This window comes from Neopsephotus bourkii, unplaced genomic scaffold (genome assembly GCF_033783945.1).
Source record: "Neopsephotus bourkii isolate Nb327-2 ecotype Australia unplaced genomic scaffold, CSIRO-AGI_Nbou_v1 NB_1139, whole genome shotgun sequence".
NCBI classification, from domain to species: Eukaryota; Metazoa; Chordata; class Aves; order Psittaciformes; family Psittacidae; genus Neopsephotus; species Neopsephotus bourkii.
The window spans coordinates 1,930,309-1,957,647 of record NW_026901625.1 but is presented as its reverse complement, the minus strand read 5'-3'; the positions used below and the strand labels follow the sequence as shown (position 1 = coordinate 1,957,647).

General features: G+C 52.1%; 3 protein-coding genes across 3 annotated transcripts; 1 reads left to right on the top strand and 2 right to left on the bottom strand.

Moving 5' to 3' along the window:
- Positions 1-97: 97 nt before the first annotated feature.
- ATP5PB (ATP synthase peripheral stalk-membrane subunit b) lies at positions 98-3,435 on the bottom strand. Its single transcript, XM_061362911.1, has 7 exons — positions 3,299-3,435; positions 3,141-3,183; positions 2,150-2,295; positions 1,704-1,867; positions 1,235-1,360; positions 833-1,012; positions 98-248 (listed from the first exon to the last, which is right to left on the bottom strand). The coding sequence occupies exons 1-7, from the start codon at positions 3,324-3,326 to the stop codon at positions 177-179; spliced, it is 759 nt and encodes a 252-aa protein (XP_061218895.1). The 5' UTR covers positions 3,327-3,435; the 3' UTR covers positions 98-176.
- Positions 3,436-3,481: 46 nt separating this feature from the next.
- On the top strand, positions 3,482-8,029 carry WDR77 (WD repeat domain 77). Its single transcript, XM_061362908.1, has 10 exons — positions 3,482-3,711; positions 3,846-4,031; positions 4,119-4,260; positions 4,334-4,383; positions 4,976-5,046; positions 5,411-5,465; positions 5,723-5,794; positions 5,898-6,006; positions 6,433-6,501; positions 6,714-8,029. Exons 1-10 carry the CDS (start codon positions 3,567-3,569, stop codon positions 6,871-6,873), a joined length of 1,059 nt encoding a protein of 352 aa, XP_061218892.1. The 5' UTR covers positions 3,482-3,566; the 3' UTR covers positions 6,874-8,029.
- A 4,492-nt stretch (positions 8,030-12,521) lies between these two features.
- Positions 12,522-26,052, bottom strand: CUNH6orf132 (chromosome unknown C6orf132 homolog). The gene is made up of 5 exons (XM_061362904.1): positions 25,757-26,052; positions 21,457-21,572; positions 16,679-16,754; positions 13,501-16,336; positions 12,522-13,146 (listed from the first exon to the last, which is right to left on the bottom strand). Exons 1-5 carry the CDS (start codon positions 25,899-25,901, stop codon positions 13,041-13,043), a joined length of 3,279 nt encoding a protein of 1,092 aa, XP_061218888.1. The 5' UTR covers positions 25,902-26,052; the 3' UTR covers positions 12,522-13,040.
- Between the last annotated feature and the right edge of the window lie 1,287 nt (positions 26,053-27,339).

Here is a 27,339-nt window from a genome sequence, read left to right as displayed (position 1 = left end):
GCTGAATAATCGCCCATGATGAACTAACTGTAGTGATTTATGTGACCAATCCAACTACTTAAAAAAGTTGCTACTGTTAGTAAAAGACAGCAGAGGATTTTGTTTGTTTGTTTAATGATACTTTAGGATTGTACAGTTTTCAACAGTAAAAGACACGTCAGTGGGATTGGATGTGGTTATGCTGTTGCCTGGGCAGTCTTCGATAATGCCTTCAAGTCCAAAATGCATTTTGCAATACTCTCCTTCTGCTGCAAAGGAAAAGAAAACAGCTTTCAGGAGACAGACTTCATGAAAGACATTTAAACAAGTAAAATATTCATACTAATGCACTTTAAATACTCCTTTTTAGAACCACAAAATGGGTTACAGATCAGCAGGGATATGCAGCTGTAACTCCTGAAGTCAGATTCAAATCCAATCAGTGACCTGCATTAAAACATCTTCAGGCAGTGCTAGGAACACGTTTTCTGTCTTTTGTTCTCTGCTTCATTCCTTAGAAGCAAGCTCATCTAGAGCCCATCTGCAGATCTTAAGCTGCCATAGTCTTATAGAGAGAATATGGCATGCAAGTTCCCCATTAGCTATACATCTTATCACAAGCCTAGCTCTATGATGTACCACCACCACACACCAGATTAAATCACCAGCAACACAAGCCCCTGATACCGAGTAACTGAGCTTTGCAGATCATACTCAGCAGCAGGAGTGTGTTGCAGCCTTGTCTGGAAGTCACCCAAAGATGACCCATCATCTGCTGGCTTAAGCCAAAATCACAGGAGAGCAAATATTCGTACAGATCAAAAAGTAAAGCAGATTAAAACCAAGCAAGTACCTGCTGAGGTGTGATGCTCTGAACAACGCTTTTCTCCACCCACTGAATCATGTGATCTTGTTCTTTCTGACGCTTTAAATTCTGCATAGCCACTTGATAGTCCAGCCTTTTCTTTACTTCGTTGTACACTGTCAGTAATCTCTCTCGATAATTAGCTTCCAGCAACATTGCAATATTATTCTAGACAAAGATGACAAAATCAAAGGGTTAATGTTTGGCAAGGACACAAAACAGCAGCAGAACACATCCTATAGCAAAAGCTGCTGGATCTGGCAGTGGAATGGGCCCTATCTGCAACACACCAAGAGCAAATGGTTCATTACTTGGTAGTGAATTAGGAGGCACACAGATTATGCAGCAGAGACTGCAGAGGAAGTGAGCAATAGGGATGGAGCTGCGTACCCGCTTCGCGTCAAAGAGGTAACTGCGGCCTTCAACACGCCACTGCTCCTTCTTCTCCTGTTCAATGGCAGCCTCGAGAGCTTCAATAGATTCATTTTTCACAGCTTGAGCTTTAGCAAGTTTCTCCTGAAAAGAACAAACAAAAGCCATGCCTCAGGAAGAAAGTATGCTGCAAGAAAACACCTGACTGTAATTCATTAAGATTTGAGGAATGTCTGAAGAACTGTGCCAGGGTTGAGGTTAAAGGATGGCAAGTTGGCCAAACCAGAGTTCACAAGTCATTCCTGCTGGTATGAGGTGTTTCATTTCTGAAGTACCACCACCAATATAAGATCTAAACCATGCCTTATTTAAGCAACATTACTCAGATATTTACAACAGCCTGGACACAGTAGACATCCAAATCTTCAAGCAGATAACGTAGAATAGTTAGTAACTACTACAGTTAGATTATGGTTTGGTTTGTTACCTCATTAAGTTTGTCAGCAAAAGCTGCTACATCAGGCCCATATTTCTTTATACCATAAATGAGGACTGATAATATGGAGGCAGCTGCAATTGTCTCATGGTTCACTACATAGATTTCCTTCGAAAGAAAGTACAGTATGAGACCAGTTCCAAACATGTAAGGCCCTGAAGAAAAAATAAAGCAGCATCATTTGTACAAAGCATAAAGAGGCTCATTGCAGAGGTAGCTACTTACTAGAAGCTCATGAAGAACTCTCTTTTACTATCAGGAAAAGCAGAAACACGATACCACCAACAGTGGTAAAAGGATACCCACCAAGTGCTGTATTGTCTAATTCCTCCCAACCTCCTTTTGCTTATGCTTTTACCTTTTCAGCAAGCAGTAGTGGTGAACAGAACTAAATGAGCCTAACTAAACACACCATTTGTAATAAAATACACATTCACCTGTAACTCCTGTTTTAGGATACAGGAACTGGAAAAACTCCTCAGGGATCAAACCATGGCGTACTTCTCCTCCTTTCTCAGGCAGAGGTGGCAAAGGAGCCAAGTGCTGTTTACTTGTATGCAGTGGTCTTGTGGCATGCAATACACTGTAAGTAATTAAGAAATTCCTATTAAGCGTCCTGCTTTATAAAACAAACAAAGCAAAAACTCAAAGGAGGCTATTCTACCCCTCTACTCTGCTCTCATGAGACCCCACCTTCCCAACAGGAAGAGAATCTGTGTGGAGACCTCAGAGCAGCTTCCAGTGCCTGAAGGAGGCTACAGAGATGCTGGAGAGGGATTCTCCATTAGGGACTGAATTGACAGGACAAGGGGCGATGGGTTTAAGTTTAAACAGGGGAGATTTACGTTGGGTATAAAGAAGTAGAACTTCCCTGTGAGGGTGCTGAGGCGCTGGCACAGGGTGCCCAGAGAAGCTGTGGCTGCCCCATCCCTGGCAGTGCTCAAGGCCAGGTTGGACACAGGGGCTTGGAGCAAGCTGCTCCAGTGGAAGGTGTCCCTGCCTGTGGCATGGGGTAGAACTGGATGATATTACGGTCTTTTCTAAGCGAATTCTATGAGTCTACTAAAACCACTACCCTTAGGTGCGGGTCAAGCACATCTCCCATAAAACAGGGAAGCATCCACCAGACACGCCTCCTTTGAGGAAGTGGGTGGGATTACATAACCTCCAGAGGCTCCTTCCCACCGTTAACAAGTTATTAAATCTCCGACAATAATTAGAAAAATAAAGTGAAAGCCCCAAGCTAACGTTATTTAAACCCAACGAGCGGCGGTTTCCGAGGCGCTCCCCGTCCTCCCCAGCCTGCCAACGCCTCAAGGGGCCGGCAGTGAGGCTGGGCCGCGCAGCGCACCAGAAGCGCCGTTAGGCCTCACTCAGAGGTCAAAGCCCTCAACGCGGCCCTCCTGCCGCCCAGCCCCCGGTACTCACCCCACGGTGACGGGAGGCGGCAGGCTCCTCAGCGCGGCCGGAGCTGAGGGGGGAAGAAGGACAGAGAAGCGGGTCAGGAGAAAGCTCATGCAGGATGCTCCCCCTCAGCCCAGCCCGCCGCCCTCACCCCCTGGGGAGAGCGCTCCTGCCCAGCTCACCGGCGCGGAGGACGAGGCGGGACAGCATAGCGACCAGCACCGGGCACACAAACACTTAACCCGCTCCGACCCCTCCCGGTGACCGCCGGCCGCCTCAGCGACAAGATGGCGGCGGCAACAGCCTCGCGAGACGGAACGGGAGGAACGAGGTTTCTCGCGAGAGGAGGAGGCGGCGGCGCGCGCGGCGCGGGAGCACGTGGGGGCGCCGCTCGGCTCCGATCCCGATCCCGGTCCTGCTCCCGATCCCGCTCCCGATCCCGGTCACGCCATGGAGGAGCCGCCGCCCGAGCAACCCCCGGCGGGTGAGGAAGAGGAGGAGGATGCGGAGGCAGCGGCCGGCCCCGAGTGGAACATCCCTCCCAACGCGCCCGCCTGCATGGAGCGGCACCTGGAGGGCGCGCACTACCGCGCAGGTAGCGGGGCCGCGGCCCGGGGATGGGCAGCGGGGTCGGGGCGGGGGGAACCGCTCGGTCCCCCGAGGAGCGGCGGCAGGCGCTGAGCGGGTCCTTGCCCTCGTCCTTCCCCACTTCCTTTGCCTCTCTCCCAGACGGGGCCCTGTTGCTGGGCGCCTCGGGGCTGAACGGCCGCTGCTGGGCCGGTTCCCTCTGGGTGTTCGCCGACCCGCGCCGTGCCCCCAGCGAGGGTTTCTGCACCGCCGGCGTCCAGACCGAAGCGGGTGTCGCCGACCTGTGCTGGGTGGCTGACAGGGGCATCCTGGTGGCCTCCGACTCCGGTAAGCACCCGGCATCCCGGGTTGTACTCCCCCCGTCCTCCATCCTAAGCTGATTCCCTTCTCGCTGAGCTGGGTCCCTCCCCATAGGCGCCGTGGAGCTCTGGGAGCTGGATGAGAAGGAAACCCTCATCGTCAACAAGTTCTGTAAATACGAGCACGATGACATCGTGATGACGGTGGCCGTCCTGGCCGGCAGCACCCACGTTGTCAGCGGTGGCAGGGACTTCTGGTGAGTGTCCCCAGCCCGCCTGCCCCACGCCGAGGGCCGGCGCTGGGTGCTGAGTGCTTGCTCTTGTCCACAGCGTGAAGGTCTGGGACCTCCCGCAGCAGACGGTGCTGCACTCCTACAGAGGTGAGTGCCACCAGCCTGCTGGTTGCTGCAGGCTGAGCTTCTTCCTGCCTGTCTCACTTGGGGCTTGTGATCTAATGCTTGCCAGTCTGCCAAGTCTCTGGCACAGATTTGTTTCTTTGTCTCTTGTTCGTTTTCCCCATAGAATGAATGCTGTAAGGCTTAGTTTGCCTTGTATCTCTTAGCATAGAGTGCTTCCTCTGGACTGAAATCTTGCTTGTGCTGGTGTGTATCCTAGCCTGTATCTGGGTTGAACAGCCCATTCCAGATGCTGATCTCTGGAGAGGTTGTATTGTGCTGTCTGCTGACAGCAGAGACTGAGCTTTGATTGATCCTCTCCCCACTTTGCAACTGACCTCATCTGAGGGGGCTTCCTCAAGCTTATGCAGCTTACAGGGACTTTGCAGCAGCTCAGGTTGGATTTGGCAGTTCATCAGTTTGGTGGGAAGCAGTCGGTTGTTGCCGAGCAGAAGTTACCCTGTGTTTAGGCATAAGCTGGTCTTTATTGTGGTGCCGTGCTTTCAGAGGTCCGGGGGAGTATGTGGGAAAGCTGGGTACAATCTTTGAGGCTCTCTATTCTTTGTGATTTTGGTAGCTCACTCCGATGCGGTGACATGTGTGGCTTCCTGTCCTGGTAAGGACACCGTGTTCCTGTCCTGTGCAGAGGTAAAGCTCACTCTCTGTCTAAATCTACCTGATAAAAGTAAGATTTAACTTTAGTTGCAGTTAAATGCACGTCCCAAGAAACCGCCTATTGTGTCACAAGCTGCATACCTGTGTTATCTCAGTGTTCTAGTCAATGAGCTGACAATCAGCTCACCAGGCTGATTTCTCCAGGTTTGTATTAAAATGTGGGAGCTCCTGGGGATCACTGGAGGAGCTAGCTTGAAGTTAATGGCAGCATCCTTTTGGAAGTGGTGGTGTGGTTTGGAACGTGGCTCAGTAGCAGTTCTGCACTGAATCTGAGTTTATGTCTACCCCCTGCCACAAAGGGATTGTAAAATCTTTCTCATTCACTTTGGCTTTATAGGACAACAGAACTTTACTCTGGGACACCAGATGCCCCAAACCAGCTACTCGAATTGGTACGTTTCTGCCTGCAGTCACTGCTCTGTGTATGAGTTTTTGTTAGAGGAAATAAGTCATTTCATGCCTGACTTCAAACCTAGCAATGTGGCATTTGCCTGGAAAAGCCTATTACAACCTAAAGCCATCTAGCACCACGCAAGTGCAGCAAGCTTTAAAGTGTTTGTTTCAGTGCAGTAGCAGTGCTAAATGAGGTAGTGTAGGAGTATCTTTGTGCTGCCTCTGTTCACACACATCCCAATTTATTTACTCGCAGTTTGCAGTGCCTGTAATCACCTCCCTACCTCAGTCATGTGGCATCCACACAAAAGTGACATCTTTGCTCTGGGTAAGAAGCAATCTCCCTACTTGACTTGCACCAGACAAATCAAGGTCTTTCTTTTCATGTGACAATTTTGCTAATAACTTGGTTCTCTTTTCCTCTCTTGAAGGTGATGAAAATGGAACAGTTGCACTCGTAGACACAAAGAACCCTGATTCTGCCCTCAGCTCCACTGTGCATGCCCGAAATATCACGGGGTTTGCATTTTCTACACATAGGTACAGTCTGATCTACTGACATAGGATGTGTGACTGCATACACTTGGGAGCCTTATTTGTTTTGAAACCTATTTTAAAACCACCAGTTTTTGTCTTTCCCTTGAGAAATCAATAGAGAAGAACAAAGTAAGCCAGACATTGTAGTTGCCTTTTGAAAAGAGATGTGTCAACATACATGAGAACACTCCTGCAGCAGTCAGAATTACTGACCCACTCCCTATGGGGATCTTTCTAATTACAGTCACCATGGCTTGAAGGATTACTTGCTTTCTGACGCTAATATTCTTGCTTAGTGTGCTTGCCATATGATGATGAAAACATTCTGTAAGATTTAGCACCATAACAAGCGTGCTCTTCACAAGTCTGTCCCTGAGAAGCTTTCCTGTATTTGCTTGTTCTAACTGTGGTCTCATCCCTCTCCTCTAGTTCACCCTTACTGGCTTCAATCAGTGAAGACTGTTCAGTAGCTGTTCTTGATTCAGACCTCTCAGAGGTGTAAGTACTAGGCAGAATGTATTCATTACTGTGGCTATTTGTCTTGTTAACTTCTCCTTAAGTTAATTATTATCCATATGCTGGGTGGAAGATGAAGATGCTCTTGAAACAGGCGAGCATCATCCCACCAAACTAGCAGTTAAGCATTGCACAAGCCCCTAACCCTCTTAGTGACAGTGCTTTATGGCTGATGGAGTGTTCATGTTTCGCAGGTTCAGAAGCCGTTCTCATCAAGACTTTGTCAAAGGCTTATCATGGTCTCCTTCAGACGATGCCTTGCTCACTACAGTTGGATGGGATCATCAGGTTTTACATCACACTGTCCCCATACCGACTGCTGAAGCTTCTGGAGTCAACTGTGTAAAAGAATAGTTTTATAAACTCATGGTCCAGATTCCTTCCTGGCACTACTTTGATTCTGCTGAAGTCAAGGGGGTGTGAACTGGAGCTCAGGGTAGGGGCTGTTGTCTGCCTTGAAGCTTGTGACTAAGAAGGCTCCTGTAGTAATTTTGAGTTAGGCATAAGTTAGTTACAAGCCAAGCTTTACCCTCTCCTCGGGAGCTTGCTTCACCTGTGATGAGACTTCAGTATTTTATCCAGAGAAAAATTGACTTCAGGCACAGAGGAGGCTTGGGAAGACAGGGAATTGGGTATAATTAGAAACGAAGGCTCTCAATTCCTCCCTCAGTTCTCCAGACCATCCATGGAGTTTATAGAAGTATTGGGGTGGGAAGATTAAAACAACAAGGGCAGGAGCATCGTCCTTGAGCAAAGTTCTTTGCTATGTAATTCAGGTTTTCCAATTAAATGGGAAGATGTGTTGGCATTGAAAGACACTTGTCCTTAACGCAGTGTGTGTTTTAGAGGTTGGTCATCAATATCTGCTAGTGTGGATCCTGTGGTGAGCACTGTTATTGGAATACCAGTGCTTGGTGTGAGGAGCTGTGTATGATCAGGATCCCAGCTGTAGCCCTGTAGTTACACACCTTTGTGACAGTGCATGACAGGCTGAAATACTGGGACCTGTGATCAGCATTGGCTTAGCAGCTCAAAGGGCCACTACTGTAGCATGCTGAAAGCCAAGAGAAGTTAGCTGCTAAGGCTGTTTGACACCATGTTTCATCTCCTCTGTGCTGAAGACAACTTACTCAGAGATAAGACCTGTGAACAAAAGTTAATTTAAGGGAAAAACTGGATTAATGACTTCAGTTTTCATTTGCTTGCTCCTATAAACAGGCTCTGCTTAGTGATAAATGATAACTCCTTACACACTCGTGACTCCTTGTGCCGGTGACTGAGGGGACCAAGCGTTCCCATAATCACCGAGGCAGATTCCACAGAATCCTTAGAGGTGTTTTTTGTGGTATGACACATACTTTTCAAACAAACTCAACTGTTGCCCTGGAACGTATTGAACTGAAAACCAAGTCATTGCTCTGCATGCGTTGCCACTGCTCGAGATACAGCTTGGTCTGGCCGAGTATTTCCTAGAGAGAATAAAGCAGGTCCTAACTAATGAAACAAGAAATCCCCTTGGAATGAATGCTACTCCTGTTTCTTTAGCACAATAGCAACACTAACACACCATTTCCGCTGGGCTTAACCCTGCATAAACACAGGCTTAACTTTGAGGCAGACTAAGCTTTCCCAGGCTCCATACTTTCTCTTTTTAACCACATTTGCTGCTTTAATTCCCACATCATACAGGTGCTGACAGCAAAACTTCCTGACCTAAAACAGTGGATGGGAAAGGTAAAAAAGCTGTGCTAAAAACTGACAGGTTTCCTCAGAAGTACAACCAAACCCATTACCTGTTATGGACATCCGATGGTGTGCTGAGAACTGCAACAGGTCTTGTGCTGCTTGTGAAAACGTTGTCTGGGGTGGGGGGGAAAGCAGAAGACGGTTTTTAACTGAATCATAGTTTTCATCTGTTACTGGGTATTAGGTATAAGCTTCTCCAGGCCACTTCTGTAGTAGTGAAGAACCAGCCGAGATCATGCACACAGTTCAAAGTTGTGATTTCGATTCCTGAGATTAAAACTGTTCTTAAATAAACGTACACCGTATCACTGTTTGATGCCAGGGTACTATGATTCTGCAGCGCTAGGGCAAGGCAGGCTGGAAGCCCTGCTTGTTCACAGGATGCTTCTCTTTCCAAAACTTGGAGCAGGTTTTCCATTGAGCATAGCTAAAAACAAACTGTCAAGTATTAAACCATGCTAAGTTACTCCCATCACCACCCAGTGAGCAAAACGCATAATGGACAGTGAAGCCTATATGGGCAACCGGGCATTATTGATATATTATTCCTGCTTTTGCAAAGGCTTAAAGACTTATAGCAGCACAACAAAATAGAAATGCTTCAACATATCTTTGGGTGAAGCTTTATGTTTGCCACAGGAGGGCGGCAGCTGCCAGCTTGAGCAGCACAGCAGCTTCCCCCCCCAGATTGCACATTTCCTTAAGGAGTATCTGTTTCTTGGGCTTTACCACTTACATTTGGGGTTTTTTGCCATCATAAGAAGCACAGAAGGATGACAGCGTGTCTAGGAGTCCCTCTTGTTGCGTTAGCTTGGTTCCCAGCTGCCCTGTTGCTAGCAAGGCTGTATTGAACAGTCACACCCGCAGGCAGGCACAGCCACCAGTGGTCCCACATCAATACCTGTTGACTTGGTAGCTATGGAATGGAGAAATTCTGTGGGGTGTTCTTGCCCTGTGCCTGCACCCCACACTGCTCAGGTTGAGGGACACTTGGGTAAATACACTGTGCTAGAGTGAAAGCTTCAACCATTGCACACTTCCCTCGTGAAGAGCCTGGTTCTGTAGCCAGAGCTGGATGAAAGAGCATGCAAGTAGCTGTAATTCAGAGGAATAAGACACTGAAGACAAGCCTGCCTTTTACATTGCTGCTTGCATTGCTCGCACCATGTTTTCAATTGGAAGTACAACATTCTAGTTAGGACTTGCACATAAGTATGTGAGTTCCATTCCTAATGAAAAGCCCCAACCCAAGGACTATTTATAGAAGCAGCACAGGCTGAACTGCACAAGCTCCTCCACCAGCCTGCCTAACCAGCTGGATGCGAGGGGTGGTTGCAGTGATGGGGCACTGGGGCTTGGTGCCCGTTCACTCCTTCACTTAAAAACACTTCAAATTGCCACAGGGTTTATATCAAGTGAGGAGGAATTGGACCCAGCCCTATATAAGCTGAAATTCAGACTGTTGCTGGGGCCGGTTTGAGCTGCATTTCCCTGTGCTTTTAATCTTCCATGCAAAAGAAAGATGACAATCTTACAGCAGACGGACCACTTAAGCTATACTAAAAGAAGTCAGACCACACATCATAAAACAATACGTCCAGACATATTTAATGCAAGAAAGTTGGTGTTCAATGGCACTCATAAATAAGAGACTTTGTTCAACACTTTACAAGTAAAGCTCTCAGTTATACTACATTAGCAGGTACTTTTGAGGAAGAAGCAGCTGCAGGGGGTAATTTAAGTTGCATGAAGACTTGAATGACCAAACTGCATCAGATAGGGTTGAAGTGAGAATCATCCCATCGTCAGGCTTCAAACTGGGCTATAAAGTTTGTTGCTGGGCTCCATCACTACTCCCCTTAGTTTCTTCCTCTTCTATTACTAAATCTATACAGTGGAACTGAGCTGAGGAGGAGCAGCAACAGGAATGAGGGCACATCTATGTGCTGTCCTGATACAGTTACCTGAGAGAGGAAGAGCGGGGCTCTTCCCATCCCTGCAGCTGAGAGGCCCTTGCTCTTCAGTATGGATTTAACTTCATCCGTAAGTGCTTCGGCTGCCAACAGCTCTGACAGTGGTTTCTTTGTACCCCAAACAGTTCCCAATGGCCCCAGCATAAACGTGGTTGTTGCTGAAATCTGAGGCTTTTGCTTAATGCATTCAAAAGGAGCAGGGAGAGCCCAAAGTGTTTAAAGAATAGAAGGGTTCCACTGCTTAAAACATGCATGCTAACCAGTTTTACAACTGCGAGCATGTCCTACCTGATTTACTTACAGCTTAAGTCCACTGTGCATTCCCAGCAGGGGAATGAGTGATGGCTGTCTCATAGAGCTGACATTATCGTGCTTCTATATTAAATATGAACAAATACACATCTAGAAACAAGACACTCCACGCTGTGTAACACCATCTTAAACTGCCTAGGAACTGCATGTCTGGGTGAAACAGTAAATATGAATTTCAAAGCAAGTGCCACCAGTGGAGTTTCACATTTTGCCCTAAGAAGAAAACACTCTCGTGTTGGGGCTACACTATAATTTAGGATTGTTCTGGAGGGGGAAATCGCCCATACAGCCACCCCCATTTCAGGGCAAAGTCAATGTTGAAGGCTGATGTCTCCCAGCAAACCTTCACATTTAAAACTGCTTTTGAGAACTCCTTTGCAGTTATAGCTTCCTATTTTGGGAAAACAATATCAGGAAGGGGAAAACAATCAGGTTGCAACATTATCAGAAAGGCTTCTTTGGTTTGGTTCAAGTTCAGCTTCATCCAACACTAAACCATGACCCCAAAGCCACCCAAAGAGGGTCACGGCTTTGTTTCCATAGTAAGAGTCCTCCAGATACTTCTCACATGGAGAAGCTTCAGTGTTTTAAGAAGGAGGGCTATTCTGCATGACACTGGCACACCTAAATACCCAGTGTGTTACTCCATAGTTGCTTTGCTCCATAAACATTTGTCAAAGACCAACACCCAGATGTTTAAAACGTGTTCTTTCAATAGCGGCTGGGGTGAGCACGTCTGGAAACCTTCCAACTCTCTGCAATTTACTGGCATAGAAATGCCATTTGAATTAGCTGTTAGACCCACTGTGGTATTTGCATTCTCATTTATTCACAGCAAAGTTCAGAATACTTGGAGGCTGCTGCAATACTGGAAACAGCCGATGAATGATTAGGTGAAGCTGGAAGTAACATGAAGCAGAGAACATCAACAACGTGACACGGATATTGAGATCACTCTTTCGATAACTCCATCCCAAGGGAAAACGCATCACTGGGTTTTGGAGTTGAATCGGAGAGCAAAATCTGTTTCCAGGCCTGCAGACACATGAGTGTGCAATGCAGGCTTAGCCACAGTGGTACTAATGATATTGATAGGATTGAAAAGAGAAAGTGCTTTCCATAAAGGTAGACTCATGTCTCAAAGTGCTTTTAGTCTGTCAGTGATTAGAAAACATTCTCTACAAGTTTTTACACTTATCTTACAATGATTCTCAGCAAGTTTACTTAGAAGGAAGATCCCAGGTTTCTGGATTCAGGAAGTTGGGATTGAACACTTTGGTCTATTATGAGGCTGTATTTCTCGCTCTGTAGTGTTTTATACTCTTTAAGGCTACTCATATCTCTCACCCCATGACATAACCATCACTGGAGGCACTGGCAGGAAGAGGGGGCAGGCTTGCACCCAGCACCCAGACAAGCACTTAGGGAAAGCAGCTCCCTTAGGTGTCACTGCAGGCATTCCACACACCAGGAGCATCGAACACTCCACAATTACACCTAAATTCAGCCTTCTTCATCCCCGAAATCAGAGAAACCAAAGCCAAGTCTCGGTATAACAGTTTAGAAGGACTCTATGGCTTGGCTTTTAGAGGTGGGGTTTACATGGGAATGAAGTGGCAAGAGACCCCTTGAGGAAAGCACCACCAGCACAGCACCTTGGTGGGTCACTGACACCCACCAGCTGATAAAGGAAAAGGACTGCTCAAGGTTTGAAGCCTCCAAAGTGCTTTACAGCCACCCATCCAGGCCTCACAGCCTTCCTCCATGAGGAACAATCCCCAAGAGAAACACTTACAGTGACCAAAAGGCATCGGAAAGCAAGGGCCCATGATCCCAAAGCTGCTCCCTGGGGAAGGGGGCTCAGACCTTGGGGCAGAGCTGTCCCCAGCTCAGCAGGACAGGCACTGAAAGCCAAGAGCTTGTTTTAAGGCACTGAAGTAACTGATTTGCTTAAGGCTGTTGTAGGAGGTTAGGATGTAGACATCCTGAACTCCATTTCCATCCGATCAGCCTCACATTCTAACTTTAATTCCCCTACATTTAGCTTGCATCCGTTAGGCACATCTCCAGTTGGTTTCTCCCTTTTCCTGACCATTTTGATTTAAACCAACTGAAAAACTCAACTGAAAACCATCTCTCCAGTGGTGATGCTCTTTAAAGAGAACAGGATACTTCCTGGCTTTCTTAGGAGACCTATCAGTCTGCAATTTTGACAGGAATACAGTTGGGGGGAAACAGGAGAAGGAAAACCATGTTTGCTCACGTAATGAGACAGCAGCTTGGCCTCTGTAGTAACTACTCTCCATGACAGTCATCCAAGAAGAGTCCAGGTCCCAGGTTCACTCCCCACCTTCTCCATCAGTGGTTTCAAGCAGTGCGTTTGCCAGGCTGGGTTGGGACCATCCCCAAAGAGAAGCAGATGACCAAGTGAGATGCCTTCTTCTCGCTCCCCAGCCGGATGAAGGTGGCAGAGCAGCCCTGAGGACAAGCCTATCGGTGCCCGCTCTGGTAGGTGTAGGAGATGGGCTGCCGGGCCCCAGGCCTGACCGTGAAGGTGTTGGTAGGTCCGCTGTACTGCGAGGTGCCATGGAGAGGTCTGGAGGGAAAACAGAGGGAAAGTCATTGAAATCCAAGGAAACACTTTGGGTTTATTCAATATTGCAATGATATATTATTTTATCTAGTGGAGCAGGGTGGCTTTTGTCACCTTTTGTCTCCATTCAGTGGCATGGAGTGGAGAGGACCATAGGCACCATGGTTATGGCTGGGACCAGTGCCACATCCACGGTTCTGGACGGAGGTGGCAGGAGAAGAGGAGCAAGCATAGCCAGGCATTGAGTGGCACCGCATGAGCCAAAGGGCAGTGCCTTATCCCTGTCCTCTCCTTCCCATCCCTCCCCTCCTTAAACCAAAGGCACAGGGGAAGGCACCAGCTCAGGGCTCCACGTACCTGGGGGCTGCCCCCACGCTGGGGGGTGAGAAATCCCCATTCTGCCCCTTGTACTTGGCATCGGTGCTGCCGTACGGAGCCGCTTTCCCAGCGGCATCGAGGGACGTCCTCCGGCCCTGGCCACTTGTGGGGCCGTTCCTATGGCTGGAGCCGAGACGACGGCTGCTGTCCCCGGCCGAGGAGCTGTAACCCCCGGGGCCATAGGAGGAGAGGGTGCCCGAGGCACGGGGGGGTGCAGCAGCCCGGGGGTAGGAGCTGTCGGGCTCGGAGACATAAAGGCGCTTCTTGATGAGCGGGCGCGGGTTGGGGCAGCGGCCGATGTACCCGGCAGAGCTGCTGTAATCCGGGTACTGCGGCACCACGTCGCTGCTCCCCCTGCTCGGCTCCAGGGCTGGGGGCTCATGGTTGCCCCCATAGTTGCGGCCGTAGCCGGGCCACCTGAAATACCGCGGGGGCTCCGAGCCCCGGCTGCAGTCGGGGAAGCTGGGGCACTTGCGGTTCTCCTCCCGGCTCGGGAGAGGCCCCTCGGTCTCATCCGCCTCATTGCTGAATTCAGGGGGTGGGGGGATAATCCCATAGTCCAGCACTGTCTCCCCGTTCTCCTCCTCCCTGCGCACGCTGTGGCGGGCTGGGATGGGCTGTTTCCGCTGCCCTGGCTCAAGGAGACCTCGCAGGAGGCTGGAAGCATCAGCCCGCCGGTACCCGGGGATGCTCAATGGCTGCGCATCACCCGCGGCGCGGGTATCCCGGCCCTGCTCCGAGGAGCTGGAGAAGGATGGAGGTCTGCTCCATCCCGACCCCGCTGTTCCCACCGCAGGCGGCCGGGGCACCACGGTGAAGGAGCCAGGCTTGGACTCGTGGCGGTAGAAGCTGGTGGAGGCGGTGTCTGACAAGGCACTGCTGGGTTTCAGGGGCAGCTTGGCCCGTGGCACGGCTCCCACCTCACCCGCCTGCCGGCCCCGCTGGGCGCGCTGCCGGGCTGCCAGCAGCAGAGCCATGGGGGACCCCGGCTCCACGCGCTCGCCCGTCACCGGGTGGATCAGCTCCTCCTCTTGCCCTGCTCCCGAGGGGCTCCTGGACAAGCCCATGGGGCCGGGTGGCTCAGCCGGGCTCGAGGCACAGGGTGGCTCGGCTGAGCTGGCCCCAGCCCGGTGCACCTTGTACTGGAAGATGGGTACATCGGGCTGCGGTGCTGAGCTCTGTGCAGGAGAAACAGGGGGTGATGGGGTGGGAGCAGGGGGCTCCTCCGCAGGGCCCTGAGCTGGGTCTGGGGGGCTCACGCTGCTGTTGAGGGGCTCAGGAGAAGGGGTCGAGTTCTCTGTGGTCTTGCTTGTGGCAGGAGCGGGGTGGTCCTCGTGCCCCGTCTCATCCTTCTCCACTGGGAGCGGGCTTGGGGCTGGTTTTGGCAGCACTGGTTCACCTGGGTCAGGAGGGCTCTTCCTCAGGTCAGGAGGGCTCTTCCTGAGGTCAGGAGGGCTCTTCCTCATACATGGGGTGCTGCCACCATCCTCAGAGCCCTGTTTCTGGCTGCTGAGCCCCATGGCAGGTTTCCCTTCTTTCTTCAGGGACAGCACAGCCTCCAGCTCATTCCTGATCTTCATCACGCTGCGGGGCTGTGCGCTGGAGCCGCTGTCCGGAGCGGGGAGCACCGTGCTGGGAGAGCCACCATTGGCAATGGGGATGCTGCTGGGCACCTCTTTCTTCTCACTCTTCCCTTCTGTGGGTGACTGCACGTCCTTCCCTGCAGGTTGGGGCACACTGATGCTGGGTTCGTGGCTGCTGGTGTGGTTGGTACCAGCATCCACGGGCTGGGGAGCAGCCGGCTTCTCCTCCCTCCGTGGGGAGCGCAGGAGGGCAGAGAGCTCGTGCCGCAGCCTGCTCAGGTTGGCAGCATCCCTCCAGTCATCCTCAGCGGTCGGGTAGTCCGGAGGAGGGAGGTCCAGGTCGTTGGCAGTGAGAGGCTCGGGGTTTGCAGGAGGAGAGGCTTTCTCGGCTGTTTTTGGCTGGGGAACCCTCTCCACCTCGGAGCCTGGCTGCGGGGACTGGTGACCAGCAGGAGTCACCCCTTGGCTGAGCCCTGCACCCGGCTTGGGGCTCAGTGGTGGGGGTGTTGGCTTCGTGGTGGCCTGTCTCAATGGGGAATGCCTCTGCTCAGCTTCTCCTGCGTAAGCCTTGGCTGCGGGTCTGATGGTGAAGCAGGGAGGGAGCGGGGGCCGGGCATGGGGCTGCCTGGGGAAGGGCTCCTGCCCCATGGGCTGGTTCTCCTGCACCGGGATGGAGGAGGACCGGGCTGGGGCTGGCGGGGGCACCTTGAAGGACCTGGGGAAGGTGAGGTGGGGCTCGGGACAGTGCTTGGGCTGCAGGCTCTCCTTCGGGCCAGGGCCAGCAGGGACCCCAGGCTCGGCAGGGCAAAGCGGTCCCTCAGCATCCGCCTGCCTCGTGTTTAGCACTGTCTCGGACTTCCACTTGGAGATGCCGGTGCTGAAGGGAGCCGGGGCCCGGCTGAGTGGAGCAGCTCCCGGTGGGGCTGGCGGGATGAAGTCCGGAGGAGCCGGTGTGCTGGGCGAGGGCAAGGCAGAGGATGGAGGCGGCGGAGCTGCCATGGCAGGAGGGGGGGGCACCACCTCAGGTGGTGGTGGTGGGGGCAGCGTTTCGGGTGGTGGAGGGACCGGTGATGCTGGTGGTGCTGGTGCCGGTGCTGTTGGAGGGGGTGGTGGGGGCACCGATGGCGGCGGAGGGATCTCTTCATCCAGGTCATCCCCATCGAGAGCCTGCGGGCGCAGGTCCCCCACCGAGCTGTACATGCGGTAGTTCCCATTGACCTGGGAGCCAGATCCTGCAAGGAAGAGCGAGAGCACGGCAGTATGAGCACCTTCTCCATCAGCACAGTGATGGCCAGCACTGCCTCTGGCCAGCTATCCCCCTAGGAAAGCAGTTTGTATTGCTGAGCAGCTCTTTAAAGCTGGCAGCACTGTAACAGCCACTACACCTCACCCCTTAGAAATGAATTCATTTCCAGTGACTTCAAAACCAAACTGATAGTAGACTGTTTTAGGGTGAAAATCCCATGATCACACTGTCTGCTCCAGAGCTTGGTACCCGCATCCTTCCTTCCCCAAGGGCACGCTGCTGCTGAGCACTCAGTGCCCCCCAGGACTCAGCAGAGAAGATCCCTTACCAAGAGATGGTTTTTCCTCAAAGTCCTCTGGCACTGACGGCGTTGGCACAGCCACCCCATGGGATTCCTGGGCATTCTGCAGTAGTTGAGAAGAAGGAGCTGTTAGTTTTATACCCAGCACATCAGAGCACAGCCCCCAGCCTGCATAACTGGTATTCTGTCCACACAAACAGGAACCTGATGGGATGCAGGGCTGTTTCCAAGACATGGAGTTATAGGGCTTAAAGGGATGAACAATAAAGGTTGCACAAGCCACAGACACAATCCCCCTGTGCTGGGCAGGTGAAGAGGGGCTGGAGAGGTGCATTGACATCTACATTTAGGGCTCCCCAGCATCAGTTCCTCACCATTCACATCCCAAGCATGGGTTTTGTGGGCACTGCTCCTCACCAAGCACAGTCAGGTACACACCACACTGGAGTCACAGGGAGACTTCCAGCTTTCTGGGAAACAGCAGATGTGAACACTGAGGAAAACTGCTGCTTGTGTGGCCTGTGTTTCACTCTCAGTTACTCCCTTTGCGTTCCTGCTGAACACTGAGCAGTGCCTTTAGCTGGTGCAGGACCGTGCAATTTAGCAGCCTACACATCTGTGAGGATGCTTTGTGTAATTACAGCCACCCGCCATGAGATATTCATGGCACAGTGACTCACCTGCAGGGCTGACCAGGGCTCCTGTACGCCTACCAGGAGCAGAAAGCCTCTCCTTCCCTCCACTGACTCACTGCAGGGAGATTGCAGCTGCTCATCACACCTACGTTAACGTGTCCTGAACACAAGCTGATGCTGAATCAGGCTGTCAGCACAGGCGTGACGGAGGCAGTGGCCTGGACTTCCACATACCAGCACTGGGAGAGACCCACAGCACAGAAACAAGGCTCCATGAGCAGCAGAAGCTCGCAGACCCCACGGGCAATGGTCAGGGACACACTGTCCCATTCCCAGGGTCCACCCTCTTGCACTCCTACTTACCTGGGGCAGGTGTTTGCATTAGCTGTTAACAGCCCGTTATCCTGCCATCAGCCTGCACCAGCTCACTGGTGTTCTGCATACAAAAGCCTAGATAATAATTGAGCCGTGCCCTTTGCCTTTCACTGGTATTATCACTATTTCTACAGGAGATTGCTACGGGATTCCAAAGTCTCCTTGATCAAAGGTTAAGCTGGGTTTATACAGCCAGCCCCATCCAGGGTGCAGACAGTGCATTAGCATCAATCACACACTGCCCTGGGCATGGGGAATGAGGAAGAGGGGAGCTGCTGGGGCAGAGCTGCCTTGAGAAGCAGCAGCCTGGGCTCCCGCAGAGAGCTTCTGACAAAGCAATAAGGAAATACAGGTTTCGCTTGCAAAGTCCATCAGATGGACCGAGGATCCTCTATAACCACAAAGGGAAGGAACCAGCTATTGGCAAGCCAAGAGAGAGAGGAAATTCGCATTCCTGGGATTGCACAACCGAACGGACAACTGCATGCTGATGGAGAAGGCGAGGTTTGCTAAGGCATTAGGACAGCTCTGTTTGTGGTAAAACAACAGACTAGGTGAGCCCCATAGCCTCAGCTGAGACCTCTTTACTGCTCCCAAAGATGCAGTACAAGGAAAGATCCTTAACTGCAGCTGGAAGCCAGAGGGAAGACAAAGGCTAACAGAGGCACTTCAAGCGCCGATAATGGAATTGTCCAGAGCAATGAGATAACAACCACAAAGAGGAGTATCTAAACCAGCTCCAGCATTCCCATTTGCTATGGAAATGCATTGCTGCCAGTCTGCAGAGCACACGGAGATCTGCTCATTTGCAGCGAAACAAAGATGCCCGAGCACTGCTTTCCAAGCACCATGAGCGTCACATGTTTGGGTAGGAGTAGAAAGGGAATGGCAGTCGGAAGAGATCTATGCAAAGCTGGAGGAAACAGTCCACATAAAGGAGGAGCGATCTGGGACGTGTCATTTCAGCAGGGCCTCAGGACTGGGCGAGCCTGTTCCACACCAAAAGTTTCTGCAGCAGTTGCGAATGCTCAGCATCTCTCCAAACCCACCCATCCCCACGTCATGAGCTGGCCTCTGAAATGGAAAGCATCTCCATACTGCCAGGCTCCAGAGATGGACTGGGAGATTGCTTCCCTGTGTTTGCTCGGGGTGTGCCCAGCCCAGCAAAGCTCCAGCTGATTCAGAGCAGGGCTGGGGGGGCGGTGCGCCAGGAACCAGCATTTCCAGTTTGCGGTACCTGAATCAGATCCCGGAGCGGGGGATCCCGGCGGGGGAGCTTTCACTGCAACCACCAGGAATCGCTTTTCAGCACCAGCGCACAGCCAGGACCCCCCTGTTCTAGTGAAGGGGACCTGCCTGTCCTCACGGTCCCCAACTCCCCGGTCTCTCAGGAGCCCATGATTCCCATAGAATCCCAGCCTGGTTCGGGTTAAGGGACCTCAGAGCTCCTCCAGCTCCAACCCCTGCCATGGGCAGGGACCCCTTCCACTGGAGCAGCTTGCTCCAAGCCCCTGTGTCCAACCTGGCCTTGAGCACTGCCAGGGATGGGGCAGCCACAGCTTCTCTGGGCACCCTGTGCCAGCGCCTCAGCACCCTCACAGGGAAGAGCTTCTGCCTAAGAGCTCAGCTCAGGCTCCCCTCGGGCAGGTTCAAGCCATTCCCCTTGCCCTGTCCCTACAGGCCCTTGTCCCAAGCCCCTCTCCAGGTTTCCTGCAGCCCCTTTAGGCACTGGAGCTGCTCTAAGGTCTCCCCTTCAGGAGCCTTCTCTTCTCCAGGCTGCCCCAGCCCAGCTCTCTCAGCCTGGCTCCAGAGCAGAGCTGCTCCAGCCCTCGCAGCATCTCCGTGGCCTCCTCTGCACTCGCTCTAACAGCTCCACATCCCTCATCCATTAAATGAACTGGGTTTAAGGCTGCCTCTTACAAGAAACTGAGCAATATACAACCAAAAAACATCCTGAGGTGTCAGAGGGACCAAGGCATCTCCGAATGTGAAGAGCTACCCCCAGACTCCTGGTTTTGAAGCAGAGCTATGGAACTTGGTGGTTAAAAAGAGGAATTTATTCCCCCAGGATGTCAAAGCTCTGCCAGCACCTGCAGAGCCCAGGAAGCCGGGGGGGCAGGGGGATGTGGTGGTACCCAAGAGGCAGGCAGCAGAGTCCCCTTCCTGCAATCCCTGCTGGGACTCGGGAACAGCCCAAGGGAAGGTGATTTGGGGGGAAGCATCGAGGCACAGGAAGGCTGCGGGGCAGGGTGTGTGCATCCTCCTGACTCACAGCTGTGCCTCGGAGGTGGGTGCAAAGGAAGGGTTAAGGCTGGAGCTGCAGAGCAGCTCAGTGCAGACAGGGACGTGGCAGCGGGAGCGCCTGTGCCAATTCCAGTCCTAATCAAACCTCATCAGAATAATGCAAACACCCAGCACAGACCAGTCCTTCCGAACTGTTTCAGTCCTACTGATTTCCTTGGTTAAACCTGTTACTCTTGGAAGAGGAGGACAGGTTTGTAAGGGACCCTCACAAGAGCATTAGAGGGGAGAAAAGCCCCAGAGCCAGCAGGAAAGCACCATGGCTCAGGCAACATCCCTGAGCGTTTCTCTCAAGGGCATACATACTCTTTATTCCCCTATCACATACACTTCCACTGCTATAGCATCTGAAAGCTATAAGAAGGTGGAAAAGGCCACTTGCCCTCTAGAAACCTGGAGGGATGGGGTGCCCACTATGGTTGCACACCCAAATTGTGCTACTGGAGATGAATCTCTCAGGACCACTCTTACAGTTCCCAGGCTCAGATCCCAGATGAGGTTTTTTGCTATGATCTTTAGGAAAGCATCACAGAGGGCACAACCCCTTTGTAGAACCTGTGTAACCCCATAACCCCCGGATTATGCTCTCCAATGGATATAATAGCCCCTCCCAACAGTTGTCACCCCCACCCCAAACTGTCCTCCCAGTGACACCCGCACAACCCCAGGAACTCCCAATGGCACTCGGATGACAGCAACCAGCCCATTCTCTGCTGGAGGTGGTGGCTGCTCTAAAGGACAAGGATGTAGGAGGAAAACCATCCTTTGCTGTCAGAGAGGATTTCCTTGTCAAGACCAAAGGCTTTGATGTGTTTGACTGTCTTTAGTGACCTCCAGTGACCTGCACTTCCGATTTAGCTATTGCCATCTCCAGACTATCTCTGAGCAATCAGCACCTCGCTGTACTCACACACACAGCAGCAGGGTTGAAGCCAGCAGGGAGTGTGTGTGGCTTCTGGAGTCCCAGCTGGGTTAAAGCCACCTCCAAGCCCTCTGGGTCTGGCTGCTTTGGCACTTGCTGCTCAATCCCTGCATCCAGATGGAGCACTGGGAATGGTTTCCCTTATGCAGGGATTGAGAATCCTCCTCTGCCCAGACACCTGCTGCATCACCTCCTTGTTCCTCTGCTGTAAACAGGGCACAGCTCTGCTATTGCTGTCTCCAGCAACATGAGTGATCCGGAGTCAGATACTGCCAGCAGCGGTGAGATAAAACGTGGTGCAAGCCAGATCTATCATCTACATGCTCAGCAATTTCTCCTTTAATTGAAAATACAAATCTAATGATGCTTACGTCTGATGCCTGAGCATCTTGCTTATGTCCAACACAGCCTTGAACTCAGATCACCTCCTAATCCCTCGTACCCAGCATTATTATAGAGTGGTTCTGCTTTTCATTTCCTTTCTTCCCTCGGGTAGAGGATGAGAGCAGCAGCCAGCCCAGCTGGTTCTGGGCACTGCCACAGTGAATCCCAGCACCAGGCTGGATACTCACAAGGGGTAAGAACGTCAGCAGCGGCCGGACTCTCGGACGTGGTTTCAGCGTTGCCGTGCCAGAGTCAGTCATTGTCCCAAAGCGATTGTCGCCATAATACACTTCAATCACATCACCTGAGGGGAAGAGGAGACTGTTAGGATGCAACAGGAAAAACACGGACACCGCCTCATTTCTGTGAAGAGTTTGCTGTATGAGCTCCCAGGAATGGCCAAAACCCATGAGATTCTGAGGAATATCCAAGTGTTTTGAAGATGGGGAGAGAAAGGTCCCAAGTGCTGGCAAAGCAGCCCCACGCTGCAAGGCAAAGAGCCTTCCCAGATGCTGGGGTTTAATAAGCACAGATGTCAAGGTCTGTTCTGAAAGGCTTATTTCTAATCGTAGCTAACTGAAATGTGCCTCGGGAAGGGCAAAAGTTAGCAGAAGCACTCAATTCACTCCCCACCCAGGTGATGCTTAGGGAAGGAAAATGCATCAGTAGCAGCTGTATAGTGCCACGAGGTTCTGACCCCTGGGAGAGCAGGCCCAGGGCTGGCACCCACAGCCCAGCTCATGGACTTGAGGACCATAAAAGTCTTCTCCAGCCTAAACAGTTCTGTGCTAAGCTTGGTCAGGACCTGACCATGACCAATCCATCAGCAGCTGGAATTGAGGGGAGAGGCAGCAGCAGAGCCTGACCCCACCAGGTGGAGGGAGGGAGGCTCCTGCCCTTCCTCACCTGCTGACCATTGCATCCAAGTTAATCACAGGGTCTTCTCTCAGCCCTATCATGGCACAGCAGAGGCCTCCCTGACCCTTGCCTTGTGGCAAGCAGGAAGGGGTGAGCAGAGGGGAATACCTCACTGCACTGCTCGGACACAGCGATGGAACTGGGACACACAGGGGCTTCCCAAGGAGGACTTTCCCCTTGTTTTAATCCCATCATCCAAGGGCAGCAGGAGGGAGGTGATGCAGCCGCTCTCCCTGCTGCGGCTGACCACCACCAGCATCCCTAGCTGTGCTGCTGAGCAACCTCTGACCCCTGATGCAATTGGTACCGGGGGGACAAACAGTGCCTGCCACAACACATTGACACCTCAGCCTGCCTTACAGAGACGTGCTCTGGGCATCATCCCACAGAACACTGCTCTCAATGAAGGCACCATGGCAGAAAGCAGCGTTACAAGCAGGAAAAGCCACCGGGTCCCCCAGGTTCCCAGCCCTGTGCTTTTACCCTGAACCACACCTTTTTGGGCCGGTTTATTTCTGACCGTGAATAAAGCTCATAAAATTAGTGTAATTACGCTCTTTGTGTCTGATTAACAGCATGAATTAACAAGCAGAAGCACCGGAGCACGTAAACCCCACCTTGGCTGGAAGGAGAGACACAAATCGTAGCCAGGGAGACAAACATTAAAGGGAAAACGAGGGAAGGAGGAGGAAAACAAGCAAAATGGCTGTGAGCAGAGAGGGAGCTGCAGGAGTGTTCCCAAACAGCCTTCCATAGGGGTTTCAGTGAGAAGAAAGAAGCAAACAACCTCCCTCTCCACCCTGCAACACCAAGAAGTGAAGAGCTGAGGTTTCCCCCCACTAAAAGAGCTTGGAAGCGAACCCTCCCACTAAAGTGTGAAGCACAGAAAGTTTCCATCCAGTATCAAGCAGTTAAAAGCCAAGGAGCAGAAAGATGGAGGCTGTAAAAGCCCCACACTGAGGCAAAGGGGCCGGGCTGCACTTCTAAGCCCCCCCAAACCCAAAGCAGGATTGCCTGCCTGCCTTAGGAGCTGGCTGGTGGTGACACCAAATCCCTGCCCTCCTTGGACAGGCAGAGATGGGGCAAGAAGCTCGCAGGGAAACAGAGCTTTAGTGAGGAAAGAGGAGGGCAGAGGCTTCTGTGAGCAGTCTCACTGATGAAAAGCACTTGCATGAGCACCTGGAATGAAGAACCCGGCCACAGCAGGGGCTGGGCAGCAGCTACCACAGCCTCTGCTGCATTCATAGTTCGGAGGCAGATGAATTCCACACAGCCTTGGAACCTGCCACTGCGTCCGGCAGGAATGCCAGCTTCTCCTTTCTCCCACCCACTGCACCACAAGCTACCCTGGGGTACACCCAGGAGCATCCATCCTGCTACCACTGCCCTTATGGCCAGCCACGATGTCCTCTCCCTTCCACTACAAGGGGTCCTTTACATAAAGGACGTTTTCACAGAGCCCCAGACTGGTTTGGGTTGAAGGGATCTTAAAGCTCCTCCAGCTCCAACCCCTGCCACGGGCAGGGACCCCTTCCACTGGAGCAGCTTGCTCCAAGCCCCTGTGTCCAACCTGGCCTTTAGCTTTCAAAACACCAAGCACTTCAGTGTGCGTGGTCCTACCAAGAGTTAGCAGGGGACAGGAGGAGCTGCTGGCTTCTCAGGGACAGCAGAGGTGCCATCAAATGATCATTATTTTCCCATATTGCCCTGAGTGACCCCAAATCCAGTGAGTAAGCAGCAAGAATTAAGGCCAGTGCAGCGTGAGAGTTTGGATTCAGACAGTTTGGTGGAGCAGTGATAGAGTAGTTCAGAGACTTGAAATGATGGGAGTTTACATTAAACAAGGCACTAGGTAAACCCAGTGAGAAACTGCATTAAAGATCACAAGGTCTTTGATCCTAGATTACTAAGCATCCCTAACCTGAATGTGCTTAATTAAAGTCAAATGAGGTGCTTGTAATTGTGTTTCCTTTGCTAGATAAACAGGACTTGCCTGCTAAGAGCCTGTCACCAGCAAGACCTGTGCTCTGCCAGCCTCGTTTCCTGGAAGGAGGGATCAGGAAACGCCTTTGGAGGCTGTAGGAAGCGGCTCCCTTCCACCTTGACTACGCTTTGGGCACTTTCTGACATTCAGCCTGTCCTGGAGTTGTGTCCTCAGCCATGGGGAATCAAGTAAGCCAGTCTGCAATGCAGGCAATGGAACTTCTCCCTCCTTGCGGGTTGCATCACCTGGAGTAGGCGCAGCAGGTTTGACGCTGGGGTATCCACAGCAAGGAGGCGGCATCAGTCACTATATTCAGGAATCTCTGAGTCAGTGACATGCAGACCTACACCCATTCCACATTGCTTAACTTGTGTTTACCTTGTACCAAAAACTAAGGTGGGGAACAGCAGCAGCAGCGATGGCATGAAGCTGCACAGCAAAGAGTCAACAAACAGCGATGGGGCTTCACCATGGCACTGCAGAAACCAAGGGGCAGGAAGATCTGAGCCATGGACTGCGGAGCTGTGAGCACAGCAATCCTGGTGAGGAGCCCGCAGCCCAGCACACGCTGCCCTGAGCACGGTCACTCCGCGCCGGTGTGTCACTCTCCCCTCCACAAATTACATTAATGATATAAATGCCAAGGGGATGCTGAGGAGTGATTCAACAGCTTTTATACAGGCTCAGGTTTCAAGGATCCTGGCTTTCACTTGGGAAGCTGATCCACACAGCAGTTCCCCACACCTGAGAGGAATGCCTTTGTACTGCAATTGCAGCCACGGAAATCAGGCTGGTAATAAGCAGACACAGCAACTTCTTTTCTTTTTCTTTTTTAAATCCAAACCACATCAGAGGGAAGCGTGAATCCTCCTCAGATTTACAGCCCGTAGAAATCAGCGCTTTTCCTTTTGTGCTCCAGAGTTACGTGAAACTCTCCGTCCCATTTTCATTTTATCTTTAGTTTCACCAGCTCAGCCTTCAGGGTGTAACCACCTTGCAACAGCATTAATGGACAAGACTTCAACACTGCACAGCTCAGCAAGCACCCAGGCCCTTCCTAAGCTTGGAAGGAGCTGTTGGAACCTTACAGCCACCAAACTTCAGCCACAACCTGCTAATCTTTTATCTACCTGGCTCCACGACTGTTAATTTGGCTCCCTCCTCCATGAGCCTCCAGGGCACAGTATTGCAATTAAAACCACAGGGAAATACAAATAAACGCGGGGAACGGGCAGCCCTCAACCCCCTCCCAGCACAGAGCCCTGCACAGAACAGGTTTCTAAAGTAAGTTAAAGACGGGGAGGCGCTGATGGAACGCGGCGTGGGAAAGAGCTGCTGGGAGCAGCACAGCGGGTCTAAAGCAGCCCGCTTTAGGCAACTTGGACTTCCCGGGGTGGGCCGGGACCCATCGGTGCCCGGCGCCGGGCTCAGGCTCCCCGCAGGCCCCCTCTGTCCCGGAGCCCGCAGAGCGCACGCCCCGCTCGGAGGAGCCCGGCTCCATGCGCCCGCTGTTCCCGCTCCCGGTCCCGGTCCCTGCGCACGGCGCTGCCCCCCCCCGCCCCGGTAGATGCCAAGCGGACACTGACCGGTGCCACCAGCGCTGTCCGAGGTCACCTCCTGCGTGAAGATCCACGGCGGGTTGGTGGCGAACAGGGAGGCGGCGGCGGGGCTGGGCTGGCGCTTCCCGAAGAGGCGGCTGAAGGTGCCCTGCACCGAGTGATGCTTCTTCATCGTGGCGAGCCCCGGCGCTGCCCGCCGCGCTCCGCACCGGCATCCCCGCCGCACCGGGGCCGCTGCCACCACGCAGGGATGGGGGGGGCCGGGCCCGCAGCGCCCCTCCCTCGGCCCCTCCCTCCACCCAGGTGCCTCCCGTTGCACCCGGGCCGCCTCTGCCCCGTGAAGCACGGGGTGGTTTGGGTTGGAAGGGAGCTTAAAGCTCATCCAGCTCCATGCAAGGACCCCTTCCACTGGAGCAGCTTGCTCCAAGCCCCTGTGTCCAACCTGGCCTTGAGCACTGCCAGGGATGGGGCAGCCACAGCTTCTCTGGGCACCCTGTGCCAGCGCCTCAGCACCCTCACAGGGAAGAGCTTCTGCCTAAGAGCTCAGCTCAGTCTCCCCTCGGGCAGGTTCAAGCCATTCCCCTTGTTCTACCACATCTGATTCCTCTCCCCAAACCCACACTACCAACCTTTTCAAGTTAGCCCCATACTGAGCATCCAGGTTTCAGATCTGCAGATGCCCTTGAGTACAAGGAAATGCCGGCCGGAGCCAGGGGAAGCTGAAGCACAATCCTTTCCCTCTGCTCTGTGTGTGTGTACTGGGAAGCAGATTAGCACTGAGCATTTGGGGAGAGCATCCAAGTCCCCATCCTCCACGTGCAGATCTCCACCAGCCACAGGGGGACTGTGCCTAGCCTTAATCCCCAACCCAATGCAACCTGTGTTGTAACTCAATGCAACCTGTGTGTTGTGAGTGCTTGGGACTTCCTTCATGTAAAAGCTTAAAGATAGTGGGACTTGACCCCAAATCTGTCTTAGTTTCGGGTACAAAAGCAAATGTCTTACACCGATGGCGATTTTCTGTGTCATACATGTCAAAAATGAGAGTTAATGAGTAACACTGGTTATTAATAAATGCTGGGATCTCTGGAGAACTTTAAACCCCAAATACCTGTCAAAACATTAACTCTGAGCACAGCTCACAGCTTCAGGGCAAAGTCACCCTCTCTTATACCCATTTCCACCACATTTTTAGAGTTAAATGATGGAGGTTTCTTTCTTTCAGTGATAAATATCACTTACTTTGGAGTTAAGATTTTTACCACTTTCTTTTTTTTTGCTACGAAGCTCAAATTAGGACACATTAAATCACCTGTGCACAGTGAAAAATGAGTACCATTAGGGTATTTCAAAAGCAAAATCTAATTATGGCATAAACTGTCTGGCAGCACTTAAAGAAAGGGAATTAAGAAAAGGAGAGTTAAAATCTTGTACCACAGGAATTCGGTCCTGCAGTTGTAGTGTAGAACCACACAATGGTTCAGGTTGGAAGGGATCTTAACCCCATCCAGCTCCAACCCCTGCCATGGGCAGGGACCCCTTCCACTGGAGCAGCTTGCTCTAAGCCCCTGTGTCCAACCTGGCCTTGAGCACTGCCAGGGATGGGGCAG